At 40.2% G+C, this 18,891-nt stretch overlaps 3 protein-coding genes, 1 long non-coding RNA gene and 1 pseudogene across 6 annotated transcripts; 1 reads left to right on the top strand and 4 right to left on the bottom strand.

Moving 5' to 3' along the window:
* Window positions 1-366: 366 nt before the first annotated feature.
* Window positions 367-1,828, bottom strand: LOC120829173 (vomeronasal type-2 receptor 26-like). The gene has a single exon (XM_040193080.2). The coding sequence runs from the start codon at window positions 1,795-1,797 to the stop codon at window positions 979-981; it is 819 nt and encodes a 272-aa protein (XP_040049014.2). The 5' UTR covers window positions 1,798-1,828; the 3' UTR covers window positions 367-978.
* A 528-nt stretch (window positions 1,829-2,356) lies between these two features.
* Window positions 2,357-3,760, bottom strand: LOC120829145 (extracellular calcium-sensing receptor-like). Its single transcript, XM_078089131.1, has 3 exons — window positions 3,751-3,760; window positions 3,496-3,560; window positions 2,357-3,403 (listed from the first exon to the last, which is right to left on the bottom strand). Exons 1-3 carry the CDS (start codon window positions 3,758-3,760, stop codon window positions 2,561-2,563), a joined length of 918 nt encoding a protein of 305 aa, XP_077945257.1. The 3' UTR covers window positions 2,357-2,560.
* A 209-nt stretch (window positions 3,761-3,969) lies between these two features.
* Window positions 3,970-17,134, top strand: LOC120828120 (uncharacterized). Of its 3 annotated transcripts, XR_013464973.1 has the most exons (4): window positions 4,713-5,962; window positions 6,069-6,160; window positions 16,039-16,118; window positions 16,965-17,134. It is a non-coding gene; the product is annotated as an uncharacterized LOC120828120 (long non-coding RNA). The 3 variants fall into 3 exon arrangements; XR_005713483.2 differs by lacking the exons at window positions 16,039-16,118; window positions 16,965-17,134 and adding an exon at window positions 3,970-4,704 and having other exon boundaries at window positions 5,891-5,962; window positions 6,069-6,345; XR_005713484.2 differs by lacking the exons at window positions 16,039-16,118; window positions 16,965-17,134 and adding an exon at window positions 7,615-7,805 and having other exon boundaries at window positions 4,728-5,962.
* Window positions 10,927-13,419, bottom strand: LOC120828091 (uncharacterized). The gene is made up of 4 exons (XM_040191436.2): window positions 13,242-13,419; window positions 12,904-12,987; window positions 12,353-12,410; window positions 10,927-12,246 (listed from the first exon to the last, which is right to left on the bottom strand). Exons 1-4 carry the CDS (start codon window positions 13,413-13,415, stop codon window positions 11,582-11,584), a joined length of 981 nt encoding a protein of 326 aa, XP_040047370.2. The 5' UTR covers window positions 13,416-13,419; the 3' UTR covers window positions 10,927-11,581.
* Window positions 15,889-18,765, bottom strand: LOC120828098 (extracellular calcium-sensing receptor-like; annotated as a pseudogene).
* Window positions 18,766-18,891: the final 126 nt, after the last annotated feature.

Raw genomic sequence — 18,891 nt, 5'->3', positions numbered from 1 at the left:
CTGTTTTTTTTACCTCAAGTGTGAAGTGGATGAGAGTCAGTATACCTCCAAATCTGAGACGTCTCTGCTGGGAAATGATGGATTGTGTTTCCCCAGGTTGAGTGAGTCTCTGACCCGTGCAGGGGGGTTCAATTCCTTTGGGTAATAACTACATAACATGTAAGGGGCAGCCACGCTGGCTAACTTCACACAGCCCACAGCGGTTGCATTTCCCTCTTTCAGAATATTCCTTTGGCCTTTTGAAACGGCGGCCGAGGGCATCAGGAGAGGGAGATGCTCCCGTTTGGCTGAAAACACTGATGTTCTTTTTAAAATTCTGAATATTACATTTTATTTTTTTCACCCAAATATGAGTATTTTACATTCTTCACATACAAATATTTTATTTCGGTAATCAACAGTTCCCTCTTTGGAATGTCACAGTACTTAAATACACACAGTGAAAATGTTAAATCATCAAACAATAAACAATTCATGATTTCACCTCATTGAATCATTTTTTTAACCAAAAATACAACTATTCAATTTCTAGTGACTTATGCATTTATTAATCAAGTAATTCAGTTAAACCAAGTAATCACTTCCTTCAATGATATATAGACTTAAACTAACAGTGGTGCCGGTAACTTCCGTTGTGTAGGTGAGTGCATGTATATAAAGTGCATGAATGGAAAGTATTTATGCAGTGTTGAACAAACCATAACCATTAACTAAACACAAAATAGTGTCTCAGGAAGGAACCACCCGAACACAAGGGGGCTTTAAACACACAGCCCTGGCACAAAGGGCCCATGTGCTGCCAGCGCCACGGATGTTCTCAGGTGGATCCAATGCCCTGACGACCCTCGGCCGCGCCCCCCTCCACACTTGCAGGGGTTGTCACACCTGCATATTATCATGTGACATATATGAAATATTAGACCTTTTGATCAGCACATAACATCACATTAAAGGAAGTAACATTGGCATCTTCAAAAATTAAGAAATCCTATTTTCTGAAAGAGTTTTTACCTTGATATGTTTCTTGGTATTTTTCTCTGGCTTGACCAATATTATGTAACATTTTGGTGCAAAGATGCAAGTAAATAAGCCAAATGTTGAAGACAAAATTGCAAATATTTCCAAAGCTACAGTGAACTTTCCAGGAGAGCTGACATATGCTGGGATAAAGGTGATCCAGACAGCACAGAATATCAGCATGCTGAATGTGATTAATTTGGCTTCATTAAAGTTATCAGGCAACTTTCTTGCTAGGAATGCCAGGACTAAACATATTAATGCAAGGATCCCTATGTACCCCAGCGCTGCATAAAAAGCAGCCTCAGAGCCTGTATTACATCCTAGAACAATCTTCTTATTGCTCTGTTTGGAAACCATATCTGGGAAAGGTGGATTTAACTTCAGCCACAACACACATATCACTATCTGAATCAATGTACAAGAGCAAACCATAATCCTTTGCTGTGCAAGGCCAAACTTTCCAGCAAATGTGTTGCCACGATATGTGGCTTTGAAAGCGGTAACGACAACAATAGTTTTTCCCAAGACACAGGAAATACAAAGTGCAAATGTCACACCAAAAGCAGTGTGGCGCAGCATGCACGTACACACTGTAGGTCTGCCGATGAAAGTGAGGGGACAAAGAAAACACAAAAAAAGAGAAAGCAACAAGAAACAGCTCAGCTCAGAGTTGCTGGCCTTTATCACAGGAGTCTCTCTATAATAGATAAAGATGATCATGGTGGCCAGCGACAGCGAGGCCCCTAGAAGGGACAAAACTGTTATAGCTATTCCCATCGGCTCGTGATATGTCAGGAACTCAATTCTTTTTGGAATGCACTCATCTCTGACCTCATTGGACCAGTATTCCTGTGGACAGCGTGCGCAGTCGGCTGCACCTGTTAAGCATGAACAGAAAAGATTGCTGCAGTGATACTGACATTGACTTCTGTGTATAAAATATATGCAAAAACAGAGTACATGCTGTGTTATGAGATTATGTATGTTTTTAACTTTGGCAATCATGCTTTTGATACCTGTTGTGTTGGCTATAGTTCCATCAGCACATAGGATACAGTCAAAACAACAACTGGGTTTTCCCTTTTGGTGAGCTCGCCTTGTTCCTACTGGACACACATTAGAGCACATCGACGTCGGGACCTGACAAAAAAAGGTTTATAAATATATATATATATATTGTCCTGATCTACTGATTTTATATTCCAGAAAAAATGATAATCTTATTGGATGAATAAAGTTTTCTTTACCGTTTTTCCTGTCCTCCACACAATTTTTTCCTTCTGTATCCTGAGCTCATATGTTTTGTGAGCAGCAGAGGCAAAAGTACCCACTGTGACATGTTGCACCTGCCCATCTATAAGTTGCCAGTTAATAATATCATAAAAGGCAGGGGGGTCACCGTTGACATCAAAAAACACATTATCCCCAAACTGATTCTTAAAATTCACCCGTTGTAAGTGATCAGTGACCTGAGAAAAAGAAGATTATTTATCACCCATTTTCATGTTAACAAGATAACTATACAAATATTCTTAAGCAGTTAAGCATTATTTCTCACCTCTTTGGGCTGAATTTCTGATAAATTCAAACATGACCTCACTGTGTTTTCTCCAACTGGTTGACAGAATAACAGCTGATGTAGGGCATGTGCAATCGCATAAACGGCTTTATGCACGTTGTAGGACACTCTGAGTTGTGTGACATTGAAGAAATCGTCCTGGGAATTCAATAATGTCTCATAGCCTGTGCATTTTTCCTTGGTCGCCTCAGTCCCTGTTTGGTCCCCAGGTAAGAGAGGATGACAGCCGACCATAAGTTCCCAGAAATCCCTCACAAAGGCTGTGCTTGGATCAGTATAAGGGCTAATGCCTCTTAGAAACTGTTCTAGATTTGGAATAGCCATCTTCTGCACCACAAATCCTAGGGCTCCCCCAAACACTTGATACATATCGGGTGTTGAGGGTCGATCTGCTGTTATCCAGGCCTCGCTGGCAATCCACTGAATTCCTGTAATGTTTTGTTTCACAACCTCCTTCATCAAAGGGTAAAAGTCACCCTCTGGAACAAAAGCAAGAATGACTTTGACAGTTGACAGCTTGATCATTTCCACAACATCCAGAATTTTATCCATCGTATATGTCCGTAGGACTGTGCCGACAAATGCTATACAAACCCCAAGCTTCTTAACCTCCTCAGTAAAAGCCTGAATCCCACCTCGCCCGTAGTCATTGTCTGACTGTATAACCCCAATCCACTGCCAGCCAAAATGTTCTACAAGTGCTGCCAGAGCTTTTGCCTGGAAATAATCGCTGGGGATTGTCCGAAAAAATGTTGGATATTTTGCTCGGTTACTCAGACAGGCACACGTTGAGAAGTAACTAACCTGCGAAAAGAACACGAAAAAGTGTCACATTCTACATAAAAATAAAATATGGTAAACACTAATGCAGTCAAACATCTCATTTAATTTCTTACTATGGGCACATGAAATGGTCCAACAGTTCCAGCCGCTGCTAAAGACTGAGACGATCCTGATTCTGCTACGAGGGCAGATATCGGTGGAGGACAAGGCAAATTGAATTGTCTCTCCTCTGGTCCACTAACCAGCGTAAGTGCAGCACGTAGAGTATTTATGGGTGATGCACAAGAGTTAAGGATCCTATAGCCAAGGGAAATGTTTGGCAGGAATAAAGGGTCGTTGTTGATTTCTTCAATTGCAAATATCATCACTTGGGTCCATCGAAAGGCACGCAGGTCAAATCTGAAAAGGTTTTGGAGATTTAAATAGGTTCAAATGACAGAGCTTCAGATGTGCAGTACATGAACGTGCAATGGCAAGCTTGTAAGATGAGGAGCCCGTATAGAGTAAGGCAGACATGATAAAACTTACCCTGCACACTTCACCCTCGGCGCCTCTCTCTCGAAGGTAGGAGTGCCACTTATTTCTTTGTTGAAAACCGGGAAAATTCCCCCTATCATTACGTCTCCCTGCTTGAACAAACTAGGCGTGTCAAACTTCTTGAGCAGCTCACAACCAGAAACTGTGTGCGGTCAAAGGACAAAGAGTGACAAGACAATAACTCGGTGCAGCTCGTGCATATTTGAATGGAAATGAGGACACGACTCTTACTTCAACATTGTTGGGTGCAGGTTGATAGGCTCCCTTCATAAAATGTTGATTTATATCCCACAGGCCACAGTAGTCTCAGATCGGTAGCATTAATACATCAGGGAAGGGGGATTGTTATGTTCAGGACAAAAAGTACACTTCGTTAACATGTACAGATACACAGTAGAACACTTTTTATTACATTACATTACGTGTCATTTAGCTCATGCTTTTATCCAAGGCGACTTACAATAAGTACATTTCAACTACACTGTAAAATGTAATTGTTGACCTTACTTAAAAAAATGAATGATCCTAACTAATTTCTGCTTAATTTGTTTACCATACTGAATGAAACTTAGTAAAGTACACTTTCTGCTCCGGAAAGTTACGAAACTTGATGATGATTTCAAGTAACGTTTACTTAAAAAAATGAGTGTCGAAGAACTTTCCCCAAAACCCGGAAATACTCGCTTGCACTCGGCTCTAATACGCATGCGCACTGACCACCGAAGACGTGATTTCCTTTGAGGCGGCTGCTGGAAGCGGAAAGGAAGCGCTGCTTGGTCCAGAAGGTAAGTTTTAGCTAACGTTACATGATAAAATGTTACCGTTTACTGGCACCGTTCTACCTAGCAAAGTTACTCGTCCATTTTCCATATTATTCACGTGTTAGTCAACGTTAGTTTTGCGGGGATTGTAGGATATTAGAAACAAATATATACGACCCGGTTCATAAAATTAATAAAAATGCCAGAATAGTGTAAACCAGAATACAGCCATGATTCTGAAACTGTGTAATCAATAAAGTAATGACAATATTGTAAAACCACTGTAATTCTGCAACTGTAATAGAATAATACCAATGTAGTTATGATTGTATTCAATGTAATGTAATCAGCTGGAATGCATGCATGTAATACTTGAACAACAACTGATATTGACTTAGGGTCATTCGAAATCCAAGTTACATTGAACTCGCCAGAAGACCACTCCCAGAGGTGTGGACACTAACTTTCACACCTTTAAGCATTGGCATAAATACCTGTAGGAATCATTGTTCTCAAGCTGGTGGAGACGACAAACGGGCACTAGGGATGGTCAAAAGAACTGACCTGGGGCCTGTTGGTTGCTGAGACCAGCGGCTCCTCACCATCTCTTTTATTAAATACATTTGATTTAACCTTTTGATCTGCGATGACCTCTGTCCGTTCGGCGTTTCTTCATTTTTGAATACAACAGGGGTTAACTTTATCTCTTCGATTTTCAAAGCTAACGTTAGCCGTTAACATTTAAGCTAATGTTAGCTTGACCGTCAGTGTGGAACCTTCTAGAATAAATGTAACGTTAAATATGACAACAACTTGCGTTTCAGAAAACTCGGAATGCTTATTAGCAGGTTCAATGATAACTTACGTTATGTCAATCTTTCAGCGCCACTTTTGAATTCGGTAAGAAGGTATTTTGTTAGCTTTTTTATTGTTTATCTCCTACTGTTTTCTACGGTGCAGCAAAACGTGACTTCAAAGGAGCGACCTCATCGGGAAACATACTCCCGTTTATCAATTTAACGTTGGTAACGTTAACTTGCACTGCACTTTCTACGACGTCACGTTTCACTTAGCGCTATCACATTCGATGTTAACGTTAGTTAACCGAAACAGGTATTAACTTATTTAACAGATGGCTAGTTAGCTGTTAACGTGCATCTGCATGGGTTATTTGAAGTTTGACTGATTGCTTTTGTTGTTTCTTTTGCAGCTTTGCAGAACACATGTAAATGGAAGTGTTGGCCAGCAACTTCAGGAATATCTGCAACAAGTCACTACAGCAGTAAGTTTCTCAAGCAAAGTAATAATAATCATGGAGTGACCAAAGTAATGCCACCGCATGCATAGCTGTCAATCTTAGTAGTTATGTGTGTTTGAATTTTTTTCAGAGTGCAGATGTTACTGGGATGCAAACAGCAGTCCTCCGTGGCCTTCCTGTCATCTTGGAGATGAGAACACAGACTTCTTTTAGACATGCTTTGTAAGTAGACTTTACTAAAAATTATTATTTATATGTGTTTGCAATGTCAAGATATTTTAAAAGTTTGAGCAAAATGTCCACATTTGAAAACATGTCATTTTTATTGTTTTAATTTTTAATCACGTTTTAGATTAAGAAAATGTGTGAGGAACTTCCGTAGAAATAAACTTTGTCTTCCATTATAACTGTTCTCTGTCTTTGTTTCCGAAGCTTACAGTTTCTAGTTCAGCTTACTTGAAAGTTTTAAGGCAATCGGTTTCCTGATTATTTCTTAGTAAAGGGAATAGTTGGATTAGTAAAGTTAACTTTTTCTTATTAGTACTGCTTACTTAATATTACTCAGATCTTTAAGTTGTCTGAACTGACTTATTTATTGTCAACATAATTAATCATTTTAAGTTAACTATACTAATGTTTACTGCAGTTGTATGAGTTGCCTAAACTCAGTTATTTTCAGTATTAACAACTTAACAATTGAGCGAAATTTTGAGGCAATCGGTTTCCTGACTTTTTTTAAGTAAAGTCAACTTATTACATTTTACAGTGTATAGGGATACAAACTCAAAAAAAGAAGAAACAAGGCAATTTCATCAAACAACCCGATTACAACTTGCTATAGATCAGAGCCATTATAAGTACAATAAAGTGCTACAATTTTAGTGTTTTTTAGTCAAGGTAGAGTCAAGTCAAGAGGCATATCTTTAGTTTGCGGCGGAAGATGTGAAGGCTCTCTGCGGTCCTGGTGTCTTCAGAGAGCTTGTTCCACTATTTCGGAGCAAGGACAGCAAAGAGTCGTGATCTAGTCGAGTGTTTTGCTCTCAGTGAGGGAGGAACGAGCAGTTTGGCAGATGTAGAGTGGAGAGTGCGGGTCGGGATGTAGGGTTTGACCAGGATGTCCTGGATGTAAGCTGGACCCGATCCATTCACAACATGGTACGTGAGCACCAATGTATTGAACTGGATGCGGGCAGCCACTGGTAGCCAGTGAAGAGAGCGGAGGAGTGGAGTAGTGTGGGAAAATTAAGGGAGGTTAAAGACCAGTCGGGCTGCTGCATTCTGCAGAGGTCGAATGGCGGTAGCGGGTAACAAAAGTCAAGGCGGGAGATGACAAGAGCCTGAATCAGTACCTGCTTGTTATCGGCGAGTTAGCTTGTTATCGTGTTAGCTTGTTGTGGCTGCAAACAGCTATTCGCCACTGGGCGATCCGAACAGCTGTTCGCCTCTGTCTCACTCGCAACTGGCAGAGAGTTAGCTTGTTAGCTAGTTAGCGTGTTAGCTCTGTTGTGGCTGAGAGTCTCCACCAGAGACTCGACAGACTTCGCAATAAATCGTTTTCTGATCTAACTTACGTGGGATTTTCCAAAACCAAAAACCCTCCAAACAGACACCTCCTCTCTTGGACACAAGTTGTGTTGGTGCATCTCTGGTCTCTCGTTTGTTTCTCCTTGTGACAGGTTCGTCCTACGGGGGGGTCTCGGAATGACGAGAATGCAGCGGTCTGTTTCTACCTTTAAGTAGGAGAAAGCCGGCAACAGCGGGAAACCCTGCCCGCCACCACACTCCTGTATCGCTCTTTTGCTGTTTTCATGTAGCAACGGAGTTAACGTTACTTCTTGCTGTGAGTTTTACCCAGCATGTAGTTCGGCGGGGTCATACAAAAATAGGATCATCATCCAAAATAATATCATCTCAAAATTATGTTATTATCGAACTTTAAAGATGTATTCTTAAAACAATACATGATTAGCTCTGATTTTGTAATCTGTTACTCACTTGTTTGATTACTGATTGTTCCCTCAGGACACTGAAAGCATTCAAAGCAGCACACGAGCTTGAGCTTGTTTATGGCTTTACGGGTCCCAGGTGGGCATGGTTCTGTGCAGACAGATCTTACCACCTAAAAACGCAAAACACATGACACAAATGGTTGTATGCCGGCCATGTTGATAAAGTTTCAAAGGGATTGATTTCAAGACTTCATTTTACATGTTGAATGTGTGTGGTTTCTGATGCCCACAGGGGCAGCTGACCGGAATGCTCTTGAAGACATCACCTATGGTGGTCATAGAGTACTCTCACCAGCTGCCCCTGTGGAACTCAGTCTCTGCACCTACGAGGCACGCTGGGTGGAAATATAGCGTCTCCACCCGAGATCCTAAGCTACACATTCAACCTGCAGTTCGCCTTACCTTATCACTGTCTCCTCCCCAAACTATTTTGGTGTTGTCTTTTATTTTGAATTTTTCCCCATCTGGGTAAGAAGTATCGTATTGACCAACGTTGACGATCTCAATAGAACCATCTTCTTTCATCTGCCAGTTAACTAAGTCATACTGGGCAATTGATTCTCCATTTTCATCAAATGAAACTTTGGCCCCATCCTGGGTCGTGAAGTTCACATATTTAATGTGTTCCAGCACCTGTAGAGTGACATTCAGCACAATCTAGCAGATATACAACTCACACACATAAGTAAAACATTTAAGACATTAGTATCTAAATGATACCCTAAATGATTACATACGATTGTATTGCCTTACATTAATCACAGAAATAAAAGAATCACTAAACACTAAAGTAAGCTCTGCCTGAATAAATACACCATAACTTACTAGTTCAGGCCGAACTTCGTTCTTGTTCACACAGGGTTTTCCTGTTGTGGGATTTGAGCCATTTTTACATTGCAATAGTGCATGAAGGGAGTATGCCAGCAAGTACACAGCTTTGTACACATTATTCTCAGCCCTGAATTGTGTAATAGCTGTGTATCCACTGGAGACTGTGCTGAGATCCTCTGTGCCAGTGCACACAGCAGTTGTGTTTGATGGAGAGAAGCTGCACTCAAAGAAATTCTCCCAGAAAGCTTTAATTATAGTACTCTGTGGTTCATCCGTGGGTTTCAGGCTGAGTAGGTATTCACCAAGACCTGGTATGTTCGCCAGGGGGAGGGCAAGGCCCATTGCCCCCTGTAAAATTGACCTTGTACCAACAGAAGCCAGGCTTTCTTGTGTGATCCAAGCCTCACCGCCAATCCACTGCTTTCCTGTGATTTTATATTCTTCAATATCGGACAGGAACGATTTGGTGAAGGACAATGACATAAACAACAGGACTACTTTTGAAGAGCACTCTCTTAGAGTATTCACAATGGTATTCACCATGAATGGTCTGGCCTTAGCATAAGGTAATGTGTATTCAACACATATACCCTCCTTCTTTGCTTCCATGTTGAATGTAGCTGTGCCTTCTTTTGAGTACAATCCCTCCGAGTGTATAATCCCCACCCAGAGCCAGTCAAAATGTTTCATAAGCTGCACAAGGCCGAGGATTTGGAAGTGATCACTAGGCACAGTTCTAAAGAATGTGGGGTATAGTCTTTTGTTGCTCAAACAAGAACAGGTTGAAAGATGGCTTACCTTTAAAGAAAAAAAACATAGTTGAAAACAATACATGTACTTTCAACAATGCAATTTCAAATATACATATAATACAATGAAAATCAGACAGTTTGCAGTTCCTCTCACATGTGGAACAGATAGCGGGCTTAGAATCAGGTTTATATCTTGAGTAACTCCAGAGGATGAATGGCCTATGAGAGCCTGGATGGGATCACTGCAGCCCTTTGAATCCTCTCCAGTTACTGCTTCTATCGCTGCTCGTACCAGGTTTTCACTGCCACAGCCGTTGAAGACCCGATAGCCAAGACTCACCCCAGGAAGGAGCTCAGTATTCCTGTTAATCTCCTCCACAGTAAAAATCATTGTACGGGCAAACTTGAATTCCCTGTCATTCCACCTGCAAACACAGCGTTAACTGTTGACAAATTACCTTAGAATACGTAATTATAGCTAATAATAATTCTAATAATATTAATGATCATCTGGTCACAGATCAAACCGGCACAAAAACCATACAATAAATTGATATTCTACACAAATTAGACATATTTTAACCACTTACTTAATGCAGTATGTGTTTGGAAATGCCCCGTAACCATAATCGTTCAGTTTGCGTGTGCTAGTCATAGAGAAAACTCCTCCTATAATAAGATCACCTCCTTTTGAAAATTCCATAAACCCTGTCTGTCCAATCATTTTGCATGTTTGGTTTTCTGACATTGTTCTTGCCAGCAGAGTGAATGAAATAAGAGTAATCCAACCCATCGCGAGCCACCCTCCCCTTCGCTGAAGCAGGTCTGACCTGGGAGTCGACCTTTATAGCTTTTCCCACTATGTGAGAAACATCAGCAGCCAATGTGAGCTTCCTTAATTCGCAAAAGAACGTTTTTGTTTTTTTACAAATCATTTGAGAAATGAATCCTGATTGTCATGTAACAGACACCAGGTCTTACCCTTTTGTATTTAAAATGTACCTAAGGTGGAAGTAAGCAAGGAAAATAAGGAAAGAATTGCATATGTTGTTAGTACATGCTGTGAAGTAGAAAATCAATAAACTTCTTTAAATGGTTCAGATCCCATCGAGTTTTCATTGCAAGTTGATAAAACTCAATTCTTTTTTAATTGGTATTCTTTGTTTATTATTAACATAGCCATTATATTGTATGAGATTTACCATATAATCATATATTAGATCAACTCAATTGGCAGAATGCAGAGACTATGTCTGTGTTTTATCCCGCTGAGATCTCCATCTCTGACACTTATCTGCCTTGTACACTCTGGAATCAAATCGACAATAAATTACTGAAGTCCAAAACTCAAGATACTATAGATTTAATTTAAGTTCAAATAACAGTTTTAGTTAAATAGACTTCACTTTCTGCTTTATTACATTTCAGCTATAGCCAACGCAGAGACAGCTCTACTCAACCACACAATTGCACACTTCAATACATGAATAAGTTCAACCGGACACAAACAATTGTTTAAAGGCATAACAAACACCAATTGCATTGACATAGACTCGATAAAACAAAAAGATATCTTTTTTTGTAAATGATGATTCTCTTGTTTTTTTCAGTCACCATGAGATGCTCTATTTTGGTCTAATTTATATTTAAATATCAAAACCTAAGTAATTAGTTGTCTTTTGATTTAATTAAAAAAATTGAAGAATGGTTACACATACACATGTTTAAAATGTGTTGTTTAAACAGTTAAATACAGTTATCATTTAACATGTTTTTTAGTACATTCACTGTCACTATGTTCACAGTAAAGCGATTTCAACTAATGCTAATACTAAATGTCTACATAAAAAATAAAACAATTAAAGCTGTGTACAAATGTTCCCCCAATTAAAAAGTGTGTGAAATGTTTGTAGAGCTGATAAAAATGAAGCCAGTTATTATATTCAACTGCCAGGGGTTTATGCTGTCTCGTGTAAGCTGAGGATGTCAATGGAACTGGTACACTGGTCAAAGTTTGATACAGTGGGGTGTGTTTCATGGTATTTTTTTTTTTAAATGAACCTGTTGATATTAATGACCAGGACGTATTTTATTGGTACCCTTGAGTTCTGCTGACAGGTCACCAGTTGCACATGTAGGAGGACACTCAAAACATTCAGTTTATTCAGAATGGATTGGAGCAAACTGGAAAGTGAGATGAACCCACAGAGCAACATAGCCAGTAGCTCTATCCGCCCTGACACTGACCAGGGTCCGAGTGTTGATCTCACACCCGCGACGAGTATGTCTTCAACCGCGTCTTTTCTGTTCTTACTTGGAAAAGAATAACTGAAAGTCAACCAGATAAGCAACGCGGTGACGGGCAAAGCCCTAAATTGCTGTTGCGTGCGACACAACAATTTAATTACAGTTCGAGCAGCCCTGCAGGCAATTAACCCACGAACAGTCCTGCCTCCAGACCAAGAGAGGAAGAGAACAAAGGACATCCTTACAGCTACCCACACAGTGAGCTGATGGATGGCGAGTGACCGGGAAAAACAGCGCAACACCATCGTGAAAAAAATCTCCATTGTGGAGTTACTGCCATGAGCAGAGGTGTTTCGGTTGGCTCGTGTCTTTTTTCTTGTTATGTAGATTCCAAGTAGTAACACAACTCCCAGGAAATATCCAGATATGCATCTGCCGGCGTCTACAGGCCCCACACTCTTCACCCCGCCTGTGTTACCAAGAAAAAGAGAAGGATTATGGTCCAACTCACAAAGAGTTTGGAAGTATGCTTTTCTTGCAATGAATGGCTTTGCTGTGTTGATTTTCAGTATCACCTGATGGTTTCAGACGTGCTTCTTTAAGACACAGTGATGCAGAGAACTTTGATGGCATCTGATGACAAGAGGTGGAAGTCTATTACTCTGCACACAAACATACATTCACACAGAGGTATCACAATAGAAAACACGCGTGGTGTAAATGTTTTCATTGTAAGACTTTAAGACTGTAACTACTTCATGGTGACGTTGGAGTACTTGCATCGCAGCGTTTATATTCTTATATGTATCTTTGGAATTTCTAGAATCGTCATGCTTATGTACAAACTACAACAGAAAAATGCAAAATGATGTACATCTCATTTTTTTACATTTGTTTAATATCATAAACAAGATTTCTCACATAATCAATATCCTGTTTTTAATTGCCAGTCTGCAGAAATACTGTTGCGGTGCAAAAAAAACATGCACATCGCAGCTCTCAATTTATTCAATACAGAATGACGAAGCCCTCAGGCTCGCTCGACTCTCAGACAGTATATGGAATCACGGAAAAGCTTCTGCGAAAAAAGTAGACTGCAGGATTCTAAACCGTATAGGTTGCACACCTCACAGAAGCAGATACAATCCAATGGTCCCCAGTGGTCTAGTAGAACAATGGTAACGATGTTGGAGCAGTAAACTGCATTTCTCTGGAGAAAATAATCAAAGACAGATACTTCTGTAATTCACATGTGAGCTGTGATTATCAATTTTCTGTCTGGATGAAAGAAAATTACAAAACCTAAAAGGTCGCTAATGCGTTTCATAATACATTGGTGCGAACTGAAATACAAGCTCCACACTGAATAAAGGCAATGAGTACTGAGTGCACTGTTCTTAGATTTCATTTTGAAATGCAATTTGATGAATATGATTACTGCCAACATGCAATTATGGAACTCACCTCTATTTTATGTAGCAGACAACTGCTTTTGAACGTGTTTTGCGTCACAATTTGCTTCACTCTTTTCAGCACACAGTCATGAGGGATTGTAAAGTTCAAGTAAACACCAAGAAAGAGGACACAGTCTTCTTTTATCCCGTTCTCTGTGGAAATCCTCTCTGAGCAAACACTCATTGCAGGAGGTCTAATTAAAAAATGAAAAAAGTGATCAGTGAAATCAGTCGATGAACATAATAGAGCAACGTATCACATATTCATAACCCCATAACAACCAACAGTCATACATTAAGTGAATCACCTGTCTGCTCAACATTTGTTGTAAGACATAAACTACTTATTCTCTTATTTTCCTATGAGGTGTATGTCAATACTGTGTATAGGCCTTAATAATTCAGGCTGGAGTAAATCATAAAATGACAAGCTAAATGCTGATGAATCTGGTGGAAACCACGCGGAGGTATCCGGTTCCTTAACGACAAAAACAGCAAGTTAAGAAGCAATATACAGGTACATTAAACAGAGATAAGAAAAAACAATGCAATTTTCCCACTATTTACTCACCTTTTACATGGCAGTGATGGTTTCGTTTTGTCATGAATAGCAGTGTTTTTATCTGATGCACTTAAGCTGCTGCTCTTTGTCTCTTCATCACATCCGTACTGACGGAGCTCAGCACACTGGTGCGATCTGAGCCATGTGCCAGATGACACCGTCCAAGTGAACTGTGCAAAGAGGACAAATGCAACTGATGACATCTCAGAGCCTCGCCTTTGGCACAGTCAGGATTTATGCAAAGACGTGTTTTATTTTTTCCTGTCTGTTGCTTAGGTGTAGGAGGCAACTTAGTTGTCCATTCTCAGCGGTTCATGCAAATTTCTTTTTATTTTTTTGCATATGTACGACCTTAATGATGTCAGGCGTGAAGAATGAAGACATACACATGGGTCCTGTATCCTAACAATCAGTCTTAGGTTAAGTATCTTGGCTGAAATAAACTTGATTATTACCGTCAGGTTTTTATTGTATGCTCTGTAAGCATAATACATTTTGATGGGCATATAAACACATGTCAATTTATTTAAATCAATTAAGTTAAGGTGAAGAAATAAATCTTTTTGCTCATTTATGGCCTAAATATGGCTCTCAATGTTTTACTCCAGACTGAAGCGCGTGTCACGCTGACATGGGCATAGATGCACAATAAGGCACAATCTGGCACACAGAGGCAGAGCAACTTCACTTCCTGAACAAAAAAACGGGCAATATTAGAGAAATGTAGGAGAACAAGTAGACTCAACTGTAGATTTTCTTCAGTCTGTCACAACCACATAACCGAAAGGTGGCTAGCTATTTAGTAAAGGTTAGAAGGGATTCAGAGTCTTGTTAAAACAACAGTGTAATTTGAGTTACAAACTAAATTTGGATTTCTCGTGATTCCGAGTGTAGCTGCAGTGCAAACTTATAAATCGTCATTTTCAACCTACGAAAAAGCAAAAGCTATAGTTGATGAATGCTAAAACACTGTTTGTGCCAATATCTGATGCTATTTGGATACTGTGTTGATCTTTTGTTGTACCCCCCTCCACCACGGACGACATTGTAACAAGTCACACTAGGAACAACACATGGATACATTATAGATTTATTGTTACATCCCGTTACATTTATTACTACATGACAAAATGTTAGCAAAAGTTTCTCATATGAGTTAGAATTCTGTAAGTACGTGACGCTGCACGTGTTCCCGAAACAAACTGGGAATTTTGTAATCAAGACTCACAATAGAGAAGAAGTCTTTCGAAGTTTAAGTTTAATTTTTCAATAATCTTCACACTTGCAAGCGGAAATGGAGGACGTGAACAAAGTACTCAGGAAGAACAGTTCATCTTCATACATTTTAAGTTACTGAAATGCTTGTGATTGATGAGAAAAGTATTGGCTTTTACATTCTATCAAACTTCACCCGCCAGAGAAAGGAACCAAAGATCACATCACCACATCAATTGATATTTGTATGTCGTTCAATCTACAATGTTATAACGCCCATGATAAAACAGAAGGCATAAGACTTTCCATTATACTATAGAATTGATGTTTGTATGCTCTAAATGTCCTTTGTATTTTGTCCCACCACGTGAAAAAAATGGACTACTAAACTACAACTAAATATGCAAATACCAAAACAAACTTTCTACAAAAAGCTGAAACTAAACTATAACTAGCATTTCCACAATAACTAATAAATAACGTGTCAATATGTTGGTCCACCAATAGTTCACATCCCTGAACACATTAAAAAATGATGAAAATGACCTCAAGCCAACCTCAGCAGCTTTGTGTGGATCAGGTCATATGTGGTGTCTTTTCAAATTTGTACAGGAAATACAATTTGAATCATAAAGTGTTTACAACTTTGAAGAAAATACATTTGTAAATTGATGAATCACATAAATGTTATGGCGACATCTTTCATTCATAATATTTTGTCCTACTTGAATATTGTGCATATTGTTCTAATAGGGTATTGAAATTATATTTTGAGGAAGGCAACTGTTATAGTTTCAGTGTATTTTCATGTTACATGTAATATCAATATCACTGCTGGAATGAAATGATAATAATAATAATAAGTCAGAAATCCCAACAATATAAATCTAATATTGAATATCTTTTGTTCTGACCATTATGTGACTTTTTGTGTTTTGTTCTGGTCTAAGTAAAATAACATAGCATTTGGGAATGAAAATACATATAAGTAGTCCATAACTGGAGCTAATAATGGCAAATATCTCCACAGCCACTGTGAACTTCCCCGGAGAGCTGACATACGCTGGGATGAATGCAATCCAGACTGCCCAGAATATCAACATGCTGAAGGTGATGAATTTAGCTTCATTGAAATTATCAGGTAACTTTCTTGCCAAAAAAGCAAGAACAAAACACAACATGGCTAAAAACCCAATGTATCCTAATACAGCCCAGAACCCCACCGGGGATCCCAATGCACACTCAAGAATAATCTTTTCTTTATAGTAGTTCATGTTTTTGTAGGGGAAAGGAGGGTTGATCGTCAGCCAAAGAATACAAATTACAACCTGAATGAAAGTTAAACACAGAACACTGAGTCTCTGCTGTGCAGGCCCAAACCATTTCATCACATTACTAGCTGGCAGTGTGGCCCTGAAGGCCATTAGCACCACTAGAGTTTTCCCCAGAACACAAGAGATACAGAGGACAAAAGTGATGCCAAATGCTGTGTGTCGCAGCATGCAGGACCACTGTGTGGGCCGTCCTATGAAGGTCAGAGAGCACAGGAAACACAGAGTCAAGGAAAAGAGCAGCAGGAAGCTCAGCTCGGAGTTGTTGGCTCTGACGATAGGAGTTTCTCGGAAGTGAAAGAAAACGGATGCTATCGCAGTTGTCACCATCGCCCCTATCAAACAAATACATGTTAACACGATCCCCATGAGCTCTGCATAAGACAAGAATTCTATTTCCTTCAAGATGCACACGTCTCTTCTGGCATTCGGCCAATAGTCAATGGGACATTTGAAGCAATCCATGGAGTCTGTTTTTTGAAAGAGAGAAAAACATGAATAAGGTCATCACGGAAAGGCCAAATAACATTCCAATATTCTGTAAAATCCGACCTGTAATATTACTGATTTCTCCTTCTGCACACGGTACACAGTCATAACAGCAAATATGTTTTCTTTTCTGAAGGGCTTTGTGTTTTCCCGGAGGACAGCTCTCACTGCAAACGGACACAGGCACCTAGGGGCATAAAAACGTTGAGGAGTTGCATGGGACCCACAGTGTGTTAACCTGTCTCATATGGTTGGTGTGGAAGTGCAATTTGACTTTCATTAAAACATATTACATTATGTTACAAAGCAGTTTTGAGGCACTTTATTGATTTTATGAAATATTATACAGTATTACATTGTGACTAACCACCCAGAGATATGACAACAGAGCAAAATGAGTATGTACCGTATGACTTCCTCCTCCCCAAACTATCTTCATGTCATTTAGTGTAAATGGGCGCTCACGGGGCAGATTGGAGTCAAAGATCCCAACTGTGGCGACATGCAGGGTCCTTGAGGTCACAAGCTGTATATTCACAAGTTCATATCTTGCAGGTGAATCTCCATTCTGGTCAAAGGTCACTCTCTCCCCCTGATTTGTTGTGAAGTTGATATTCTGTAAATAATGCAGCACCTGGAAAGAGGAGGCGGGACTTAATTAACCACAACAAGCTCCTTTTCTTTTTGACGTTATTGCAAAAAAACATTCATGTTTTCTGCCAAACCTGCCACGGTTGGATGTGTCCAGCATCGGCACAGCTCCCGTTTGAGAAGGGGCCCCTCCCCTCTTCACATGTGACCAGATTGTGGAGGGCATGGGAAACTGCGTAAACTGACTTGTACACATTATTAGTAAATCTCAGCTCTGAGACAGTCGTAAAATATGATTCAACTGTCTGCACGCTCCCAAAGCCGTCGCACGGTTTCCTCTGTGTGTTCGCAGTGTCGTTCAGAACGCAATCGAACGTGTCTTCCCAGAGATCTCTGACAAACTGACTGTCGGGGAACTGCGACGGCCGCAGCCGCCTCATGTGCTCCTCCAGGCCCGGGATCTGAGCTTTGCTGACAGTGAAGCCCAGTGAGCCGACCAAGAGGCTGTTTCCCTCGCTGCTGGTCAGAGCGTCCTCTGTGATCCACGCGTCACTGCCGACCCACTGCAGACCTGTAATGTTCTGTTTGAACAGCTCAGTCACCAGCACATCAACCTCTCTGTGGGACATGAACGCCACGATGACCTTAGAGGTGGAGTACTTCACAGATTCAACTACTTTTGCCAACTCGTGAAGAGGACCCGTTTGCTCAAATGCCCGATAATACTCAATGCACACCCCTTCTTCTTGTGCAGCTTTCATAAATGCGGCGATCCCATTGATGCCATATTCGTTTTTGTTACTAATCGCCCCCACCCAGGTCCAGCGGAAATGCTTCACCAGCTTTGCCAGCGCTCTGCTCTGGTAGAGGTCGCTTGGAATGGTTCGGAAGAAGGATGGAAACACTTCTCTGTTGCTGAGACATGCACAGGTTGCAAAGTGGCTGAGCTGTAAAAACAAAAAGAAGAAGAGAGATTTAGATAGAACAGAAAGGGTTTTTTTACTTGTCCATTAACTTGAGAAACACAAAATGAGAAATAAGCAGTGAAATAAGATAATGGAAATTCAACTTTCAATAGTTACCACTGGTATCTGGAACCTGCCCAAAATGCGGGCAAATCCTACTGTGGGCGCAGAGGCAGAGTGACCAATCACAGCCTGTGCATTGTCAGCGTTTGTACAGTTCCTCTCATCAATGATCTCCTCCTGCCCATTGACTAAATCCAGAGCCGACCTTATAATGTTTGACATTCCACATGAATTGTATATTTTGTAGCCCATTGTGTGGTTAGGAAGAATAGCAGGATTTTGATTTATTTCCTCGATGGCAAAGATCATGGTCTGAGCAAATTGGAATTCTCTTAAATTAATGCTGGAAAAAACAACAAGATTGATTTCATTTGCACAAAAACGTATTGAACGAGAATGCACATAACATGAACAAAACCAAAATCCTCATACTTACTTCTGGCA

This window comes from Gasterosteus aculeatus, chromosome 1 (assembly GCF_964276395.1).
Source record: "Gasterosteus aculeatus chromosome 1, fGasAcu3.hap1.1, whole genome shotgun sequence".
NCBI classification, from domain to species: domain Eukaryota; kingdom Metazoa; phylum Chordata; class Actinopteri; order Perciformes; family Gasterosteidae; genus Gasterosteus; species Gasterosteus aculeatus.
Note: the sequence above shows the minus strand (reverse complement) of the source record. Positions and strands in the feature narration are given on the sequence as shown.

What these genes read in the sequence shown, in the direction of transcription:
- LOC120829173 (XM_040193080.2), bottom strand. Translation starts at nt 1,797, where the DNA reads ATGGGAATAGCTATAACAGTTTTGTCCCTTCTAGGGGCCTCGCTGTCG.
- LOC120828091 (XM_040191436.2), bottom strand. Translation starts at nt 13,415, where the DNA reads ATGAGTGTTTGCTCAGAGAGGATTTCCACAGAGAACGGGATAAAAGAA. An exon ending in ATTGTATCTGCTTCTGTGAG is followed by an intron (nt 12,411 to 12,903) that starts GTGTGCAACCTA and finishes TCTTGTCATCAG; the next exon opens with ATGCCATCAAAGTTCTCTGC. An exon ending in AGCACGTCTGAAACCATCAG is followed by an intron (nt 12,247 to 12,352) that starts GTGATACTGAAA and finishes TTGGTAACACAG; the next exon opens with GCGGGGTGAAGAGTGTGGGG.
- LOC120829145 (XM_078089131.1), bottom strand. An exon ending in GACCATTTCATGTGCCCATA is followed by an intron (nt 3,404 to 3,495) that starts GTAAGAAATTAA and finishes TTCTTTTCGCAG; the next exon opens with GTTAGTTACTTCTCAACGTG.